The 20,614-nt window shown below is 37.8% G+C and overlaps 1 protein-coding gene across 1 annotated transcript in view; it reads left to right on the top strand.

Annotated features, from left to right (window-relative positions):
- Positions 1-2,243: 2,243 nt before the first annotated feature.
- The window catches only part of LOC108670142 (NBAS subunit of NRZ tethering complex), a gene marked incomplete at its 3' end in the record, with an annotated part of 30,121 nt that continues 11,750 nt past the window's right edge, over positions 2,244-20,614 (top strand). The window contains 5 exon segments of the mRNA XM_018157594.2: positions 2,244-2,305; positions 16,365-16,555; positions 17,603-17,702; positions 18,833-18,987; positions 19,986-20,122. Coding sequence (XP_018013083.2) covers positions 2,288-2,305; positions 16,365-16,555; positions 17,603-17,702; positions 18,833-18,987; positions 19,986-20,122 — 601 coding nt within the window.

The raw sequence follows: 20,614 nt of genomic DNA, 5'->3' as shown, positions 1-20,614 counted from the left end.
ATTACAACTATCGTTTTCGAATATTGTCTGAATGAACTACTACAACATTGTGCCGGATAAGCGGTATTTGTCCTTTGATTGGGTAACTACTACACTATTGTGCCCAATACGTAGTATTTCTTCTTAGGTGGGTTACTTTGAATGGGTAACTGCTAAACCCTTGTTCCCGATACGTGGTATTTCTTCATAGGTCGGTTACTTTGAATGGGTAACTACTAAAGCATTGTTCCCAATCCGTGGTACTTGTTCTCAAGTCGGCTAATTTGAATGGGTAACTACTACACTATTGTGCCCAATACGTGCTATTTGTTACTTTGATTGGGTAACTACTACACTATTGTGTCCAGTACGTGCTATTTGTTCTTAGGATGGTTATATTGATTGGGTACCTACTAAACCATCGTTCTTAATACGTGGTATTCGTCTTTAGGTTGGTATCTTTAATAAAAAAGATAACTACACTATTATGCCTAATATACGATATTTGTCCAAAGATTCTTTACTGTAGCCGTGGTCAGTGGGTCGCGTTGAGCGAAGGGCACCGCGCTGACAGCCATTAATTTTACTGGGAGTTGCTCGTGATGCATCGGGAAACGATCACGCCAATTGTCCGTCTTAATTTGGCATGTTTGTTGCGTTTGAGTCCGACCTCTTGGGCTGATGCTTCCACTAAACCTGCAATCAATCCTCCTAGGTGCTTATTATTCCCATAAGTCTTTTGTTTCATGTAATACCAGAGAAAGAACTCTTGGATGAATATTCCTATTAAGCATTTGGGATGTCCTCCCACCATTCAGAGCTTTCCATTAACAAATGCTCTTAGAACTGAATAAAGATTGTTTCTTCGCCTCCAATCGTTCCCGTTTCTTTTTCAATGGATATTTGAGCCGACCCTCACCCCTGACAATCTCATTGCGTTCCAAAATTCTCGTCACTAGTAGCACTATCAGTCTTGAGTTATCGTATAGTCGTTTATTTTCACCCGCTGCACCGACAAATGAAGTACGGCATCTCGATGGCGATTTATTAAGTGTGCCCTTCTCTGCATGGCTGTCCTCGATCGCGTATGGGGCAATGCGCTCAACCCGCTTAGGGTCAATAGCTTATCCTTTCGCCTCCCTTGTAATTGTAACCTTTTTGTTTTGAAGCGAATATCTTGTATTGCGATGGCGATGATTTCATTCAATAACACGCGGTATAATCAGTTTCTGTTATAATGTGATTCTGTTTTTTGATGATGAAGATTGCATTCTTTCTTTGTGATACTGTAAGTCTTATGTTTTAATTTGTAAAAGATAGTATCTATAGGAGTTCATTCAGTTCTTTTCAATGCGCTGATATTTTTTATGGCAGCAACTGAATGAAAAATTTGAATTTACATTGTTGCCAAGTTTATGTCCGACGCTATCATGTCTAAGTCTTTCATCTCCGAGTACATGGTACATAATATGTGTAAGTATACCACATATAAGTATACCTATTATGTCTTATGGCCATTAGACACATAACATGTTAACAGTACACCATGTCTGAGTCACCTATCGCAGTCTACCGGGGCCATACTTTCAAATTTCGCTAAGTGAACGTAAGTACTTGCGCTCTATTTTATTGTCTGTAATTGGTGGATTTTGCTTGAAAGGCCGTCAATGATTTGCTGACAAACTTACCATCTCTCAACTTTTTTTGAAAGTATAGGCCCTGCTTATTAGCGCGATGCCTAATAGTGTCTGAGGATTATATGAATGTGTGCATATGGCAGCCGCTGTCGGGTAGCAGTTTTTCCAGATCTTCTCGTGCATCCGATATGTCTACAAGGCTACCCTCTCATTGAGTGGTGCCGTGCGTGGCAATATCTTCATTTTCTTTCCTGGCCATAGGTTAAAATTTTACCAATAGTGAAAATTTTACAATGCTTGGTGAAAGCTTTTCGTTCATCGTCCTTTCAGGTGTCGTAAAATTAATTGCAATTGCCACATATGTGATATTTTGTCGATTTTTTTCAAATAAAAATTCCATGTTAATTATATAATTATTGACATAAGGTATGTTAATAAGTGAATTCTTTTGTGATATGCATTGAAGAAACGCACAAACGACGGCATTCGCCAGATGTTATCGCATTTGCTTCTTATACCGCAACACTTGCATATCTCACAAATCAATACCTGTATTCACTGCAACCGGTGCTGCATTGCTGTCGAATGATGCTATCGCTAGCGAATGTTGTCAGTTGCGCCGAATGTCTCGTGCAGTGATAGTGTCAAGAAGAAGAGAGAGGAAGTGACTGATGACTTTTCAGTGGCAGGTTGTCGTAAATAATGAGTGTTCAAGACACTGCTTGACGACCGGTTATGTGAGCGTTCAACGTCTGCTCAAGTTTTGTTGTGAAGATTTGCTTGCTATTTTGTCACCATTAGAAATGTATAATTATTTGTGGACCTTTCTGTTAGCTCAACTTGCTCTGAATAGAGCATTTAACTATGGTAATTGACATAGGGAGCATAGACTTACTTCAGGATTTGAAGATAGTAACTTGAGTTCAATAAAATAAAGATATTATATTAACGTGTACTGCCTAACTCAGGCATTTAGGGATTGTCTCTGGAAGATATGTTAAAAAATTTCTATCAAATCTGTAAAGTGTGGTTATCACTCCAAACCAAAAGTTATTCACATTTTCAGATTATTCGGTTTTTCATAGCTAGTATCTGACGTTAAATTGTATCCCGGGTTTCTTACGGACGAAAAACCAATTCTTTATTTTTATTTTCAACAGATGTAACTTGTGAGACCTTGCGCTTTGAAACTTTCGTTGTGTTGGCATTGGAAAGTGTGTAGGTTTTTGCTTCGCTGAAGTCGTTTGTCTCTAATGCCTGACAAATCGTTTGGTATCGCCGTTGAAAGCTATCTAGGGAATCTGTTTGCTCTTATTGCGACTCGGATGACCGTGACGATTATTTTTTCTCCAGTTTCCGATCGCTTCATAATTGTGCAATTCATTCAGTGAATTGTGGATCGTTACGGTCCAATTGGCGGTCGGCTTGTTAATCAAATGGAAATAATATTTACAGGCTCAATTATGGATTAAAAAAATCGATGATTGCTACTATTGATTTGCAGTGCTTCTTATATTGTTATATTTTTAATTTGTTCGATTATTCCTCTCAGAAAATCCGCTCTTTATTATTTTTCAATAAATATAAAGGTTGATGATTTCATTGGTTGCGGTTGTTCGTTCTATTAATTCAAGTCGTGCAAGCGTTTATGTAATTTTCGTAATTTGCACTTTTTGCACCTAATTTACACTCTGTGCTTCTTTGCCGATTTATAGTTTTGCAAGAAAAACGTTTTAAATTTATGGGTATGGTCTCGGTATGAAACACGGAAAATTGGTACGCATTTCAGCGGTATGAATAACGGAAAATTGGTACGCATTTCACCGGTATGAATCGATGAATATTGGTACGCATTTCACCGTATAAATCACGCAAAGTACATCATCAGAATAATTTTATAAGTTGGAGCAAGTTTATATCGTCACATGGTCATTTCCATTAGATATTTTGTATAATTATGAAACTTGAAATAAAAGTATAACATTAATCAACTAAACATGAACCGTAATTACCCAACTCATACTCTCCACAGCTGTATACTTTTGATATTTTACGTGCATGCAAGGGTACGTTACGATACGGTATAGAGCTTCACCGTAAACGAACCGCACTGCAGATAAACTGCTGTAAGACTCTTATTCTGTTCAAAAATTTCCGATAGCAACTTATATGGGTCCTGAATGTGCTGATAGAGGCCCTAGATGTGCTGATATGGCCCTAAATGTGCTGATATGGGCCTATATGTGCTGATATGGGCCCTAGATGCGATGATATGGCTCTGGATGCGCAAGTATTACGAGATCGTGGCTACTTTTTTTATTTAACTTTTTGTTCATTAGTGTGCCTTATATGCTTACTTTCAAATCAGCGCTCTTAAATCGTCTCTCTCTATAACCTTTTAATGAATATATAGGAACCACCGCATAACGTATATCAGTCACCTTTATAACAGGCTTTATACCGTATAGGGTTACCTTCTTTGTCTCTTGCCCGGAGCTTGGAAACTTGACATTTTTCTGATCCCTCATTACATAAGCGCGGAAATTATTGGTCACGGGACCAATAGGAGGACATTATTGGTCACGTAATATGTTTAATGTATCCTTGGATACATGATTATTCAGTTTTTAATGATATTTTTGAAACACGCGTTACGTTATTTCGCTCGCTCGTCTGCAGCGTGCGCCCAACGTCCTCGGCGACGTTATCTTCGTCGTGCTGTTGTGCCCCCAGCGCTTTATAATCATTCTTATTTACTGCAAATTCAAGTCCTCGTAATAATCTTTTATTATTAAATTAGTATTATAAGTTAATTTATTTGATTGTTTATACTGTTAATTTGTTCCTCAAATGCTCGGTTAATATTTTCATTCATAAAAGTTCCATAGAAATTTTTAATAAAATTATTTCTCGAAATTAATTTCATGTAGGATCCAAACCATTGTAGGATCTTGGGTTATTGTAAAGGTTCACTTTGAGGTTAACTAATCTCACGAATTGATAAATTTGTTGAGTTAAATTATTTGATAGAAATTACAGGTTAATTTCTATTTCTTTAAAGTTGCCTGAACTTCAGATGGTATTTCAATTTTCGATGCGGGAGGATGAAATTCTTTGTTGGAAATTGGAATAATACTCAGAGACTTTATTTATATTTTTTTATTAAAGTATCTGCGAAAGTAGTTTTTCGCTCTTTTTCATGCTCGGTATATCAGATTAAAAGAAGCTATCAATTGTAGAATTGCGTTTAAATGTTTCCCTAAAGCAAGGACTATCGTCACGTAACTATTCTCATGTGTACAAAATATTTAGTCAATATTTTGCTTTCCAAACTGCTGCCTTGTCATTCTTAAACTATACATCGTTTAACGATAAGAAATTATTTACCTTTAAACTTATTGCTTGCTTAAATTTTCATTCGTAAATTTTTGTTCAATATTGAGCTATCGCAAGTATTCTTATCTGTCCTCAATTTTAACTTCAATATTATTCGAATTTCGTAAGTCGATCTTTTCCCAATAGCTATCATTGAATATCGCATCTTATTTTGACTACACAGAGACTTTTTCTGCTTCGAATGTTTTAGAATTTCATAAGGAGATATTTTTTTCTATCATATATAACGTTCCATATCATGCCCAGATCAAGACTTTGTTCTGGTTGAGCTTGTTCTGCTCGTTCTCTAGCCATGCACTTCCGCATTTGATGGTCAGCTTGAGGTTCGCTCCCGCGATCTCTTCACGCTATGAGCATACAATCCGAATAGTTTGCACAACGAGTTGGAGCAAGTTTCTGTCACATGGCCATTTCCGTTACATATTTTGAAGAATTATAAAATTTAAAAAAAGTATGACATCAATCAACTATGCATGAATCGTTATAACCGACTTCTACTCGATTTCACTCTGTATACTTTTAATATTTTATGTGAATGCAACGGTATGTTACGTTACGGTATAGAGCTTAACCGTATATGGCCCTACATGTGCTGATATGGCCTGGTTGTGTAATTATTATGGGATCGTGGTCACTTCTTTATTTAACTTTTTGTTCATCCTTGTGCCTTTTTTTATTACTTTCAAATCAGCGCTATTTAATGGTCTCTCTCTAAAACATATTAATGAATAGGGAACCACCTCATGCAGAATGTGTTTCAGTCACCTTTACAAGTCTTTATATGGGGTTACCTTCTTCGTCTCTTTCCCGGAGCTTGGAAACTTGACATTTTTCTCATCCCTTCATTACATAAGCGCGGAAATTATTGGTCACGGGACCAATAGAGGGACATTATTGGCCACGTAATATGTTTGATGTATCCTTAGATTTCATGTATCCTTGGCTACATGATTATTCTGTTTTTAATGATATTTATGAAACACGCGTTACGTTATTTCGTTGGCTCGTCTGCAGCGTGCGCGCTACGTCCTCGGCGACGTTATCTTCGTCGTGCTGCTGTGCCCCAGCGCTTTATAATCATTCTTATTTACTGCGAATTCCAAGTCCTCGTAATAATCTTCAATTAATGCCATATTTTATTGCACGTATTTCTACTGGGAGCTTTTTTTTCTAGCAACTAATTCTCAATAAAATATGGTTCCCGGCCCTATAGGTTTCCCTGGTGTATTATAAATTAATTTATTTGATTGTTTCTACTGTTAATTTGTTCCTCGAATGCTTGATTAATGTTTTCATTTATGAAAGTTACATAGAAATTTTGAATAAAATTATTTCTCTAAATAAATGTCATGTAGGATCCATCCCATATAAGTATCCGGGGTTATTGTAAAGGTTCACTTTGAGGTTAACTAATCTCACGAATTGATAAATTTGTTGAGTTAAATTATTTGATAGAAATTACAGGTTAATTTCTAGCCATGCACTTCCGCATTTGATGGTCAGCTTGAGGTTCGCTCCCGCGATCTCGCGTGCCCTCAACGGAGGACATCTTGTTTGTCATCTGACCTGAAGACGATCTCGGCAAACCCGGACACGCGTGCAACTATGTCACCTTGACGGTTGCCCCGCAAAAATTTATTTAACATCAGATTCCCTTGAGTTTTGGAAAAAAGGTATTTTAATTTTTTAAATTTCCGAAATATCGGTGCTTCAAGATATCAACAGTTGAACTAAAAATATTCATTTTTTAAACGCTTCGCAGAAACTCGTCTCCCACGAACGATGATGTTGGACATCTATGTCTCTTTGTGGGTTACTCCTTCAGAATTTATTTAATACCGTGTATGAAGTTTCCTTCTTTCTTATCAGCACTACTATGTGTTTTTATACATAAAAATTTCGTATATTTTTATTTAGAAAACCAATTTTTCTACAAAATATTATTATTATTTATAATTAAATATTTTAATTATTGTTACGTACGGAATAAAATTTTCTTTTTGGGCATCAAGTCTATTCGTGTCTCGAAAAATATTTAATATATTTTTTACCCCGCTTTTCCACCAGAATTTTAGAAAGAGACTCCTATGTTTTTGTTGAATTTTAGAGTGTATTTACTGAGGACTCGTATATAATGAAAGTTAATTTTACTTTTTACCATATTCGAATTTGTTTCATAATAATTTTATGTTCCATTATTGTTCTGGTTCTTATTGTGCCAATTTAAATTATGGAATAATTCTAAGAGAATCTAAGAATAATAATATCTTTCATATCAATATTTCTCTCAGTATATCTAACTATATAATTATCTTGTTAAAAGCATTTAAATGACAGTTTGGATAAACGTGGTTTATATGGCAGAATAGCTCAGTCACTTGACGACAGGGGGCCGTTGTATCAAAAATAGTTACAAGTTCGATCTCAGTCAGCCAATCACTGACGGCCTTTCAAGCTAAACCCACCAATCACTGACGAAAAATCAGCCGCTACGTGTACTTAGGCCGCCACGTGTGCTTAGGCCGCTACTTGCAGGTAAACAAGTTGTGATAGTACGGCTGCAGAAGCGCAGCATCCTTAAGCCCAGCAACGCAGCATCCTTAAGCCCAGCAAGGCAGCATTCTTAAGCCCAGCAACGCAGCAGAATAAAAATGCTCCCCTAAGCGGCTTACGGTACCGCGGCAGCTCGGGAGTGAGGACATGTAATGACTCCTTACAGTAAAGTTCATCTTCAATTCATCAGAGATCTTCCTAGAGGAACATCTGTGCCCTAAAGGATCCCACGGCCCGTGAATGACGTCACGATTGGGTCCTAACTCACTTTATTGGCGCTTATGCCTCTTTTACTGCCCGCCATCGTCTCTTTATGGTCCATGATGAATGGTTTCGGCAACTGTGTCTATCACGCTCAGCTCGCTGAGTAGCTCTCCACGTCGAAATTAAACGCTCTGGGGGTAGTCGATATCTTTTTTTGCCCATTTGTGTAATCGAATCAATAACTTTTGGTTTTTAGCGATTTAATTTTTGTGTGAGATGGAATGCCCTTCTGGGTTGCTTGAATCTTTGTTTGAGATAATTGCTTAATAGACTCCACTTAAGTTTTGGGGGCACTGGTCTTCAATTTACATATGTGCCTTTGTCATATGGTCCATTTCCAATTTTTTTCTAGTTTTTAGCTAGTTTTCTTCTGGTGTTGGCTGAAACAGAATCGTTACCATAGCAATTTCGTGTTCGTGTTTTGGCCTTGTATTGAATGTTTTTGAGTGAGACACGCAAATATAAACGAATTAGTTCTCCATGAAGCGTCAGCACATAACATAAGGTCAAGCGCACAGATATTTATTTTAGTTTATTTTGACATTTTAAAAAAGTAGATAAGAAACACTCGTTTCCATCAAAAACTAAGTGAAGCTAGATAAGATCTTCTTATGTACGATTAACAATGAATTATTTTTTTTAGTAATCGAAGCCTAATTCTGAGTTTGTTAACTATCGAATTAGCAAGTGGCCAGCAATTTTGCTCTTCGTCAAGTCCCTGGAATACGAGTGTTGCCTCGCGTTTTCTTTACCTCTGGTCTTAGTCCAATGTTTTCTCAAGACGATATATAACATTCATTATTGTATTTATATTAATTATTAATCTCCAATAAAATTTTTTTTTTGTTTTTCCTATGGATTTTGCGTCCCTGCAGTGTACCTTTCACTATTGTTGAACGACGGCAAGTCACGGACTACACTTCCATCACACTTCATAGGCGGCAAATTACCAGGTGGACACAACTGATCGCCCACACTGGTCTTTTATTTATAAACTCGAACCCTACACTAATGTGGGTCTTTTATATATAAACTCGAAGCCGACATTAATGCAGGTCTTTTATATATAAACTCGAAGCCGACATTAATGCAGGTCTTTTATATATAAACTCGAAGCCGACATTAATGCATGTCTTTTATTTATAAATTCAAAGCTCACACTAAGGAGGCAGCTGTACAAAGATTGTCCAATTTGTCTGCTGAATTTCGAAAATATAATAAGAGAAGAGATGGTACAGAAAAACACGTTTCTAGGCTTCATTTCTCTTCAGAAATGTCCCTCATGCTTCCTATTAATTGTGCAATATTTGGAACTGTGTTCTAAATTTCATTTTTAGCTTCATAGGCTGAGCTGCAAATATGTCGATTGTTTTTTTTTTTTTGCAGCTGTTGTACTGAATTCGGTCTCTTGAACTTGGAGTTATTTCAGTTTACATGAATGTTTATTGTTTCAAAAGTGGGGAGAACGTTGCAGCCATAAAGACGTCAAATTTCAACGGTGATGATGGATTTAAAAAAAATTGCAGTTAAATTTTAGCTTGTCCACTTTTGCAAAATGTCTTCCTGACATTTTTTTCCTGACTTGACTAGAAAATCGCTTTATGACTTTAAGATTTTTAGTCAACCGCAACTCAAGCTTAGGTCTCAAGTGTTACTAGCTAACGCTTATTAGCCACTTAATGATTAATACTAACGCTTATTAGCCTCTTAATGATTAATGCTAACGCTTTTTAGCCACTTCATGCTCCTGGGATTTGATTTAAGGCGAATAAAGATTTCATGGTTTCATGTCGCAGTAAAGTACTTCGGAGGCGCTGATAGTTTTTTGCTTCAGTGCAAGCTTTAGGCATTCAAATCTAACCAACACGCATTCTTTATCTCTTTAACTAGCTCGCTATTCGTAAGCAGAAATCTATGTTCATCGACTAAAGCGAAATTCAGGCAGGAGCGTTTTAAATAAGATATATTTATAGTTTAAATCTTAACTGTATGAATATTTACCATTCTAACTCGTCATTGCTTGAAATAGATAATTATAATCCATAACCGGGCCAAAATTCAACTTGATATAAGATTAGTTAAGTAGAGCAGCAGTACGGAATGTTTAACCAGCGTTGCAGTTATCGTAGCACTGCAAAAGTGAAGGGTTGAAACCAACATAGTTTGCATAATAAGAGATGTCGCAGGAAAACGCCTTCATTCAAAATTAAAATACAACGAAAATCGTGGTTCTGCAACCCTAAAGTAAGTTGGTACCTCCTAGGGAATTTGTAGTTCTGAAACCCTAAAGTAAATTGGGGACCTCCTAGGGAATTGGAATCGACATAAGGTAAGGTTAATTTTCTGTTGCGTAATAAAACGATCAGTTATTAATGACTTTTAACATACAATATTTTCTCATTTCTACTCTCTAGATTCGAATTTTATAAGCTATCATGATCATTACGTTTTATTGTTGTATAAGATCTGATTATGATTCATTTAATGACAAGCAGCTAAACTGACAAAGAGTTGGCCGGCCATGATTCCCGAGGTTTTATTGCGCGTAAAAGTTGCAACATCTCACGGCTATAATTAACAAATTGTACTAACTAATAATAAAAAAGTACAACTAGAGCCACAGATGTTTAGTGGTCCAGGGTAGAGAATTCATCGCTAGCATGCTGGTCATGAGAGAGAAGCGAAGTTTTGTGGCGAGTGTTTTGGTCTTCATTACCGGCCATTGTCTGATACTCAGCTAGGGGCTCCGCGATCATGCATGCATACCGGCTTTTTATTCCTGTCTGGACACACATAGCCAGGAACGGTCTTTTCTTAGAAACCCTCTGGTCTAAATTGAACCTCATCAGTTACTGTGTATATGTTTTAGATTTTCGCTACGAATTTATCACCATCTAATGATTGATATCTAATAATATTTCGAGGTAGAGCAGCAGCTGTAGGGACAATCTCTCCCTTTTAAAGATACGTCGCGTCGTGGAGTCAGATTTTGCTATTGGTATCACATAAAAAAATTTTTTTTGTCTCTGTATTATTTTTTTATGGAATTGATCTCACCGATTCCTTCATTCACATTTATTCATTTTTTTTACTGGCTAACTGCATTATTACTAGAATTTCAATTACCTTTAATTCATCAATACTTTGCCTCTACAGAAGAATATTTGATTATTAGTAATCTGGTAATTGTTGACTTATCGAATTACATTCATCTGATGAATGTGAATGAACTGTGTAAGATTTTATCTGACTAATAGATTTCGATCTGTTTAAACTCTGTATAGCTGACGATGTTCGTTAGTGCAAGCTCCCTCGATCAGAAGTGAATTGTCTCTTTTTTTTTCAAACGTCGTTGTGTCGATTCTGAACATCAAGATTTTTCTCTATTTTATTCTCATGTATTGACACGTCGAGACATGTTATGCCCTCATGTTTTGACATGTCGAGGCATTGTAAGGCAGTCGCTGCTTCATGGTTTATAGTGAAACGCTTGTAGTGCAGTCACTGCTTCATGGTTTACAATGAAACGCTCGTAGTGCAGTCGCTGCTTCATGGTTTATAGTGAAACGCTCCCAGAGCAGTCGCTGCTTCATGGTTTATAGTGAAACGCTCGTAGTGCAGTCGCTGCTTCATGGTTTATAGTGAAACGCTCGCAGTGCAATCGCTGCTTCATGGTTTATAGTGAAACGTTTGTAAGGCAGTCGCTGCATCATGGTTTACAGTGAAACGCTTGTAGTGCAGTCACTGCTTCATGGTTTGCAGTGAAACGCTTCCACAGCAGTCGCTGCTTCATGGTTTGCAGTGAAACGCCTGCAGTGCAATCGCTGCTTCATGGTTTACAATGAAACGCCTGCAGTGCAGCCGCTGCTTCATGGTTTACAATGAAACGCCTGCAATGCAGTCGCTGCTTCATGGTTTGCAATGAAACGCCTGCAGTGCAGTCGCTGCTTCATGGTTTGCAATGAAACGCCTGCAGTGCAGTCACTGCTTCATGGTTTATAGTGAAACGCCTGCAGTGCAATCACTGCTTCATGGTTTACAATGAAACGCCTGCAATGCAGTCGCTGCTTCATGGTTTACAGTGAAACGCATGCAGTGCAGTCGCTGCTTCATGGTTTACAGTGAAACGCTTGCAATGCAGTCGCTGTTTCATGGTTTGCAACGATGCGCCCGCAGTGCAGTCACTGCTTCATGGTTTATAGTGAAACGCCTGCAGTGCAGTCGCTGCTTCATGGTTTATAATGAAACGCATGCAGTGCAATCACTGCTTAATGGTCTACAATGAAACGCTTGCAATGCAGTCGCTGTTTCATGGTTTGCAACGATGCGCCCGCAGTTCAGTCACTGTGATTCGGATTTCATCAGACCTCTCGCTTGGCATTATCGCTTTGTATTATCATTTGGCATCTTCTTCCCTAAACATTGACCTTGCAGCACTCGGGGATGGATCATGGCTCGCGCAGATAGGCGCTTTGCATAAACATGGCTTGGAACCCAACTGCCCTCGATGATTTTCGTTGAGGGAGCTGATAGATTTCGTGACTTCTGCGAGCGTTAAAACTGTCCGTCAAATTGGCAGTCTCAAGGACTTTTCTGTGTAAAATTCGTTCGGAGTAAAGGCGAAGTTTATCGAAATTGCTGCAGTTTTTGACTTTTCTAAGTTACCCAGCGTGGACTTTTTTAATTTAATTATTCGTGCTGCACTGTTATTAACTATTAATCTAAATAACCTGATATTCTTGCAGAGAATAATTTTCATGTAGGAATGATGTAAATTGGAAGTTTCTTTAGTCCACTTTCAGGATTGTTTCATTTGAATGATCCTATGTTTTTATCAGTCTGAAACGATCTTAATTGTATGTTTCGAGGCAATAAACCCATCCGTTTGGCGGTATTGACTGTAAAATTTAGCGTGATTATCTTGGCCTACAAACGATTACTATCGGTAAATTTTTATTGACAATCTCTTGTTATCATCTTACAAATTTGGTTATGAATTAACGTCTAATTCTAATAATGAAATTACACTGCATGGCTAGATTCAAGTGCGTTTTTTTCACGAGTTTTTCAAGGTAGATGATATTTTTTTCTCACTTTGTACTTCTCACGGAACTCTCAACTTTTACATGACTGACATGAAAAAGCGTGCATAACTTCATGCTTAACCGACCAGTAACGCGGCACTTTCTTGGTGGCGTGCGTCGTGGCCGTCACTCGACATGACGTGAGTGACATTTGGGTCTCACATGGTGAGAGCAAAAGAAGTGCCCTCACCTCTGCTGATGCCCCGAACCGTTGAGTCGTTGACAGGCGTGAGAAAAGGGCATGTGACCTGGCAGTTAGGTGCTCTTCTGTTCTCGACGAGCTCTACGTTATTAGTCCCGTGATATTAAAAAAAAAAGAAAAATATATCTTAGTCCCGTGATATTGGAAAAAAATATTTCGTATGGAAAAAAATATTTTCGTGATATTTTTTCCTGAAAATTGGAAAAAGAAACGGTTCACAATGAATTCATTATTCATTAGTCGATTGTAAAAATTACAGTCGATGTTGTTTCATGCAAATAAAATGCAGATATTATGCTATAATAAAGTTGAAATCGCACGTTTCAATATATGGAGGAGAGCAGATTGTACATATTCAAAAACTGATTAGCAGTTAGCTAACTACTTTTCATGGAAAATTCCTACAGGTCTTGGTAAAATTTGTTCACGAAATATATCGCCACAATATTCTGTTCTACTTTATAATATAAAGGCCTTGCATTTGATTACGAGCTAAGCAAAATGTATTCAGCATTATTTCATTCTTGACTTATTTTGTCTACCTTGATATGTGGCACATCAGTTTCATGTAAATATTTTAAATCTTTAATTTCACAAGAAATTGAAAAGTTTTGGCGGTGATGGTTCATTTGATCTGAATTTTAGTGCCTTAAGTCGCTCGCGTCATAAGCTTCGCTCGCATGAGTTGGAAAGCAGTGGGGCCATGCTTTCAAAACTCGCTACGTTAACGTAAGTACTTACGCTCTGTTTTCTTGTCTATGATTGGTGGATTTTGCTTGAAAGGCCGTCAATGATTGGCTGATGAACTTACGATCTCTTAACTTTTTTTGAAAGTATAGACCCTGAACAAAAGCTGGCCACCGTAAACAGAAACTCATAACACGGCGCCTTCACTGCACATGGCAAGCAGGCAAGTCACTTGTTCCTAAAACAGGTGTAGATTAGGGCCAGAAATATGCTCGAGCACATGCCGACTACTTCACTGAACTCTTGGCTTGTCGCCATTGTCTTGGAAGGAAAAGTTTGAAACATTTGTGAAAAGAGGTCCGTTTATGAAAGATCGCACGGGTTCAGAGTAATGTAAAGAGGAATAAAATAATAAAAAAAGTCAGCGATGGTGACATCGCTAAAGCTCTGGTGTTCGCTGATTGACGTTTAACGGTTTTTTTTTTGTATTGAAACAGATTTCTATTGCATTATATTCCCTGTATTAAGTTGATGACTCGATATTTTTGACACGAGTTGCAGTTAGTTTTTATATATTAACTTGAAAATGTTGTGCCTTATTTCGAGTTTTATTATACCTAGACATGCTCGTACTGAAAAAAATGCTATGGATATCCTACAAGAACGTGTAGTGCTTGGGAACGTAACAATCAAGTTGTGTTTAATTAACGGGAACGACATGCTGTTGACGAGTCGAGCCAGCCAGCAACCCTCAGGTTGATGCAATAGGCACCCAAAGAAATTAGTTAGACTGTCTAAACAACGATGCATTTTTTCCACTTAATTTTAATTGTATGTGTCATTCTGGCTTAGTTCGGTTCGGATAACTAGCGTATCAGTGCTACGTGGATGAAGTGGGCCACTATTTCGACAGTATGACTCGTCAATTTTTCTGAAGTTTTCTAGTTTCAATTCTGGAACTCAAAGACAATTTCAATCACGAAATTTTAAGCGATACTCAAGTAGTTAATTTTAAAAACTTCAGTTAAAACATCTTGGATTTTGTGTGTAATCTGCGTTTGTGGGTATCAAAATTGTTTTTAATTGTTTTTGGAAGAATATTAGTAGTTTTGGCGTTTTTATAGGTTCATTCAATCGTTTCATTTGCAATTACGATATTTTTGCAAATACGCGCCACGGGTATATAACATGATAATTCTCTCGAGTTCGTTTCGGGCGCACCTATTTCTCGTTTCTATTTTCACATTTCTGGCTGACGTAAAATGTCAGCAGGTCGACAACTTAGCTGTGACCTCTTCGTCTCTTCATCTGGCCAATGAATGTATAACTTACATGTTTAAGTTTTTCTGAACCTATGCTCATGTGATCCTCTCTTCATATTCCATGCATCATTATCAGTCGGATTATGGGTCGTTAGATTTCCATGACTCTGGGTCATTAAGAACTAAATATTTTTTGGCTTTCACAATTCCGTTGAATTTAGTTCTTTTTATGGCCTCGTGAAGGCCGATGATTCGTCATCAGAAATTTTCTTACTAGAGAACATCTTCGGTCATTATATCTGAGTATAATTTGCCTTCGTGAAAAGGTGATATTTTTATTGTTTGTTCGTGAGGAGTGATGTTTTCGGAGTGTGGCAACATCATGTGAACATAAATTGTTCTGTAGTCCATCCATAAATTATACGAAAATTTAGTGTTCTTGCATCGCCGTTATACTGTATTTAAAACGTGTTTTGTGATCAAATTATTTATCCGGGACGATGTTTGAATATATGACACAGCATTGCTACCGAATTGGATTTTTTATTGCAATCATCAGTGAATATAAGTATCAATAATTATTGATTTCTAGTAAGACTGTGTTGGGTGAAATCCTATCTTACAAATATATGTAACAAATACTATATTACTTCACTAGCTTAACTTGAATCTTTCAATCAGTGTGTTATTATTTCATCTGTGTCAGCTCGTAGCTAGAAAAATTCAATATACCCTGATCTTATATGGAATTCATGGAATGTTGTATACTTATAATTTATTCGTTGCAGAAGCACCATAATGCACTTCCAGATGTACACTACAAGATAGATGTGATTGTTGCGTGAACGGTCAAATTCCTTCAATCTTCTGATGTATTTTATTTAACTTTTCGGATGAGTTCGTGACGATGTCGGCACTTTGGCCTGGGACTGCTACGTCCGAAACACATACGAAGGATAATAAGGATGTACCTATTTTTGATGCAGCTTGAGATTAATCTTGTGTTTAGCAGACGGGTGATGTGGATATTATTTAGCTCTTCCTATGTTTTCTTGATTACGCATATATTTATGATGCAATTTGAGATTAATTTTGTATGTTTAGCAGACGGGTGACGCGGAGATTATTGAGCTTCTCCAATGTTTTCTTGATTACGCGTATATTTATGATACAGCTTGAGATTAATTTTGTATGTTCAGCAGACGGGCGAAATGGATTTTATCTAGATTTTCCAATGTTCTATTCATTATCTACATATTTTTGGATGCAGCTTGTAATTAATATGGTAATATACTTACAGATGGGCGAAGTTGAGACGTGCAGCGCCCTGTGTGAGAAGCTTATGGCGCTGGGACAGCCAGAGTCCTGGGAAGTGTGTTCCCTGCTGGCTCAGGACACGTCCTACACAGACGTCCCAGCCAAGACCAAGCTTATTGACTACGCCCTCACGCACTGTCCTGCACAGCACCTGCCGGAGCTACTCAACCTCAGGTGCTCTTGCCTTCTGCACTCAATGATATTAAAATTAATAGTACAGTGATTACATATATAGAATGATCTTGATACAGTCATTACATTGAATGATCTTAAATAGCAGAGTGATTATATTGAATGATCTTAAATAGTACAGTGATTACATTGAATGATCTTAAATAACGTGTGGTGGTTGCATTGTATGCTCTTAAATAGCTTGTAGTGTCTTGCGATCTGCACTCAATGCTCTGAAATAGTACAGTGATTACATTGAATGATCTTAAATAACCTGTGGTGATTACATTGAATGATCTTAAATAGCTTGTAGTGATTACATTGAATGATCTTAAATAGCTTGTAGTGATTACATTGAATGATCTTAAATAATGTGTGGTGATTTAATTGAATGATCTTTAAGCGCCGTTGATACTTACATTTAAAGCTCCTGAATCGCTGTTACTAGCTGCATGGAATTCCTATTTATCGCTTGAATTATATGAGATTAGTACTAATCTATCACAACAGATCAATAAATTACGTACAACGAACTCTTTCCGGCCTTTTTTGTCCTCGTACGGAAAGTTCTGTTCCAACTCCTGAATCTCTGATTAGTTTAGTTCTTGTAATCCGTTTATGAATGTGTCAAAAACTTCTTACGTTTCTTAACGTGTAGTAATTTTATCCTCTAACTTGAATAAATCACCGCACTGTAAGATTATTTATTGACTTAAATTATATCAAAGAGTTATTGCCGTTGAACGATTTCAGGTGTATAATATGAATTTATTCATTGGAGGCAGGATGTACTGTTATACGTTATGAGTGAGTTTAATTTTGACTGCGTCTAATTTGAGTGAGTTTAATTTGAGTGAGTATAATTTTGCGCGAGTTTAATTTTGAGCAAATTTAATTTTGAGCGAGTTTAATTTTGAGCGAGTTTAATTTTGAGCAAATTTAATTTTGAGCGAGTTTAATTTTGACCGAGTTTACTTTGAGTGAGTTTAACTTTGAATAAGTTTAATTTTGAGTGAGTTTTATTTTGAAAGTTTAATTTTCATTGTACAGGCATTCAGTGGAGCTGGCAGCCGTGTACGAGGTTGTCAGAGGCACGATGGCTCGAGAGGAGCTCGGTGGAGCAGAGGACGTCTTCGTGGACGCCCGAGAGGTGCGCGCGCGTTTTTAATTACACGCTGTTACAAAAAAATATAACTCAGTACCCAGTGCAGTGAGTGACATAGAGCGCGTTTTCTCGTCGACGAAAACGTGAAGTCACGGACGGACAGACAGACAGACGGACAGACGGACGGACATGGCGAGCTCAATAGTGCATTTTCTCCATGAATGAGAAAATGCGCCAAAAACGGTAAAAAATATAACTCGATACTCACTGCAGTGAGTGACAGAGAGCGTATTGTCTCGTCGACGAAAACGTGATGTTACGGACGGACAGACGGACATGCGAGCACAATAGTGCATTTTTTCCATAAACGGGAAAAATGCGCTAAAAACGGTAAAAAACGGTTTCACCGGCCTCCCATTGGCCGGCCGTCACCTGAAAATAAACCGTTTATCAGTTTTTTCAGATGTTGTATGGGTTTCTAGTGTTAAATTTGAATAAAAACGGTCATACGGTGTATCTTTTCACGTGCCGACCGGCCACTAGAACACCGGTGAGACCGTTTAACGGTGATTTTTCTTAGTGTATAAATAATATCTTTATGAATTATCAGCCGATTCATTTTACGACTGCTTCATTTCATATTTTACGTTTCCATTCGAGAACGTGTTGATCGCGTTTCTAGAAAACCCCGTAATTACTGAGTTTAATATTATTTATAACCACTTCCTGATATATTTCAGTCATCGTGCGAAGTAGACGAGCCATCCGTGGTCACATTGTTGAGGTTCTCTGAACCACCAACTAACCTTCATGATCGTATAGGTTCATTAATGCACGATAATTAAAAGACTTTATTACACCAATTTTTCAAATAAACAAATAAATAATAAGGAATGACACTAGCAAGTTCACTTCATGGCTTTCATCGTGGTGCTTAGCTCTTGAAGCTTGATCTCCAAATGAATCTAACTCTCCGATTTGAGGCTAAATTTCCACTCGAGTCTAACTTTCCATTTTGAGTGTAACTCTCCGATATGAGGCTTTCCTATAAAAGAACCAAATAAAAATACATAAATGACTGCTAGTAAACAAACATTAAAATACATATAAACTTAAAAATTAAAATACACAAATCGATTCCGCATTCGAACATTAGAGAATAAAATATATTCCAGTCATCATCTGAAGTAGACGAGGCACCAGTGGCCACACCAGGAGGCGGTGGGGCACTGCTACACGCCACACTGGACGCCACACACGCCGTCTCTGCCACAGCCTCGTCGCTCCTTGCCACCGTCAGCAGGGCCTCCTTCTGGACCTCCGCCATCAGGTATATCGTGTCTTGTGCTCCTAAATTATGGTAGTTAATTGAAATAGTGTCTTTAGTCAACATAATTGACTCTAACTTTATATTTCTGCATTGTGTCCTCCGCCATCAGGTGAGTGTATCGTGTCTTGTGATTCAGGATTTAGGTATTTAATTGAAATATTAACATTAGTCATGATGCATGTCTTTATTTTCCTTCAATATTACGCGCGTCCTCGGCCATCAGATGGATATATCGTGTCTTGTGCTCCTGCATTTAGGTATTTAATTGAAATATTAACATTATTCAACATACTTGACTTTATTTTCCTGCATTGTGATATTACGTGTCCTCGGCTACTAGGGTAATGTCTGGAATACGGTGTCTAAACTTGAGCTGCAGCCTTCTGGTATATGCATGGTATATTAACGTTAATTAATATATCTACAACATTATGATATTATGTGCGACAACATAATATCAAAAGACCCCTGAGGTGCTGGACGCCAAAGAAGAGGCTGTCGAGAAAGGTGTGATGAAAGAATCTTGTTACTAATTTCAATGTCCCAATTCTGCATTAATAGCTTGGTTCTTGCCGACGATAAAACTGTAAACATCAACGTGAAAATAATTTACTTTCGCAAGTTATTATGTTTTAACGCTTTATTTCGCATTAGATCTTGGGTAATCAGCTTTACAATCATATGACGAAGGAAAGATCCTCATGATCAACTTGCAAAAATGATTGGCATGATTCGTAATTTTTTGTCATTGGGTTCACTGACGCCAGTTTAAAAATACGTTTGAGTTGCTGGAGTATTTGGAAACAAAATTTTGTACTGTATAACAACATGGGAAGATCTGCAATATTGTAACGTGATAGAAGATTTTGTTAATTTTTTGCACGCATGCAGATAACTATTTTACTCTGGACTAGCGTGATTGTGTAATTTGATTTTGAAATTTTGATTTGATTTTTTGTAATTTGATTTGATTTTTTGTAATTTGATTTTATTTTCAGTTTCGTGGTGCCGCTCCGTGATCGCGCACTCGACCAAAGCGATGACGAAGACAGAGACAACAACGCGGACTTCCAGAGGCAAGGCTGCCATGCCTTCTACCTTGACTGTAACCCACAGGCGCACTGCAGCAACATCGGTGAGTTGCACGCAGACTTCTGTGACCTTATGATGAGTTTGTAACTTCCTAGTCCCCGGTCACGCTGATGCGCCGCCTTCGTCGTCCTCCGTCTCCGAGTCGTCGCTAGGCAGGTCACCCCGCCCTCGGGTCCGGATATAACGTTGGACGTGTTCCGTCTATTTGCCCTCCTTTGGGCCAGCTGATGCAAGATGCTGTTGCTTGTCACTTGCTGATGGTAGTTTCCCATTACTGGACAGTCCGGGATCTTTCTCAACCACTTGTCCAGTCGTCTCTTGAATGTTGCAAGGGTGAACTTCTCTCTGTATCTCATTACTTCGAACTTGGTGCCGTTGAACTGCATATTGTTCGCTAGGGCCCAATCGTAGAATATCGACAAGTCATCTTGTAATCTCTCGCAGACATAGAACATCTGTTATCTTCATCAGCACTCTTGTATCGTCCGCAAATGACGATGTATGGTTGCAACGAGAGAATAATGATTGAAAAGTC

The sequence above is a fragment of the Hyalella azteca genome, unplaced genomic scaffold (assembly GCF_000764305.2).
Source record: "Hyalella azteca isolate HAZT.00-mixed unplaced genomic scaffold, Hazt_2.0.2 contig7660, whole genome shotgun sequence".
NCBI classification, from domain to species: Eukaryota; Metazoa; Arthropoda; class Malacostraca; order Amphipoda; family Hyalellidae; genus Hyalella; species Hyalella azteca.
The sequence above is the reverse complement of the archived record's forward strand: the minus strand, read 5'-3'. Positions and strand labels throughout refer to the sequence as shown.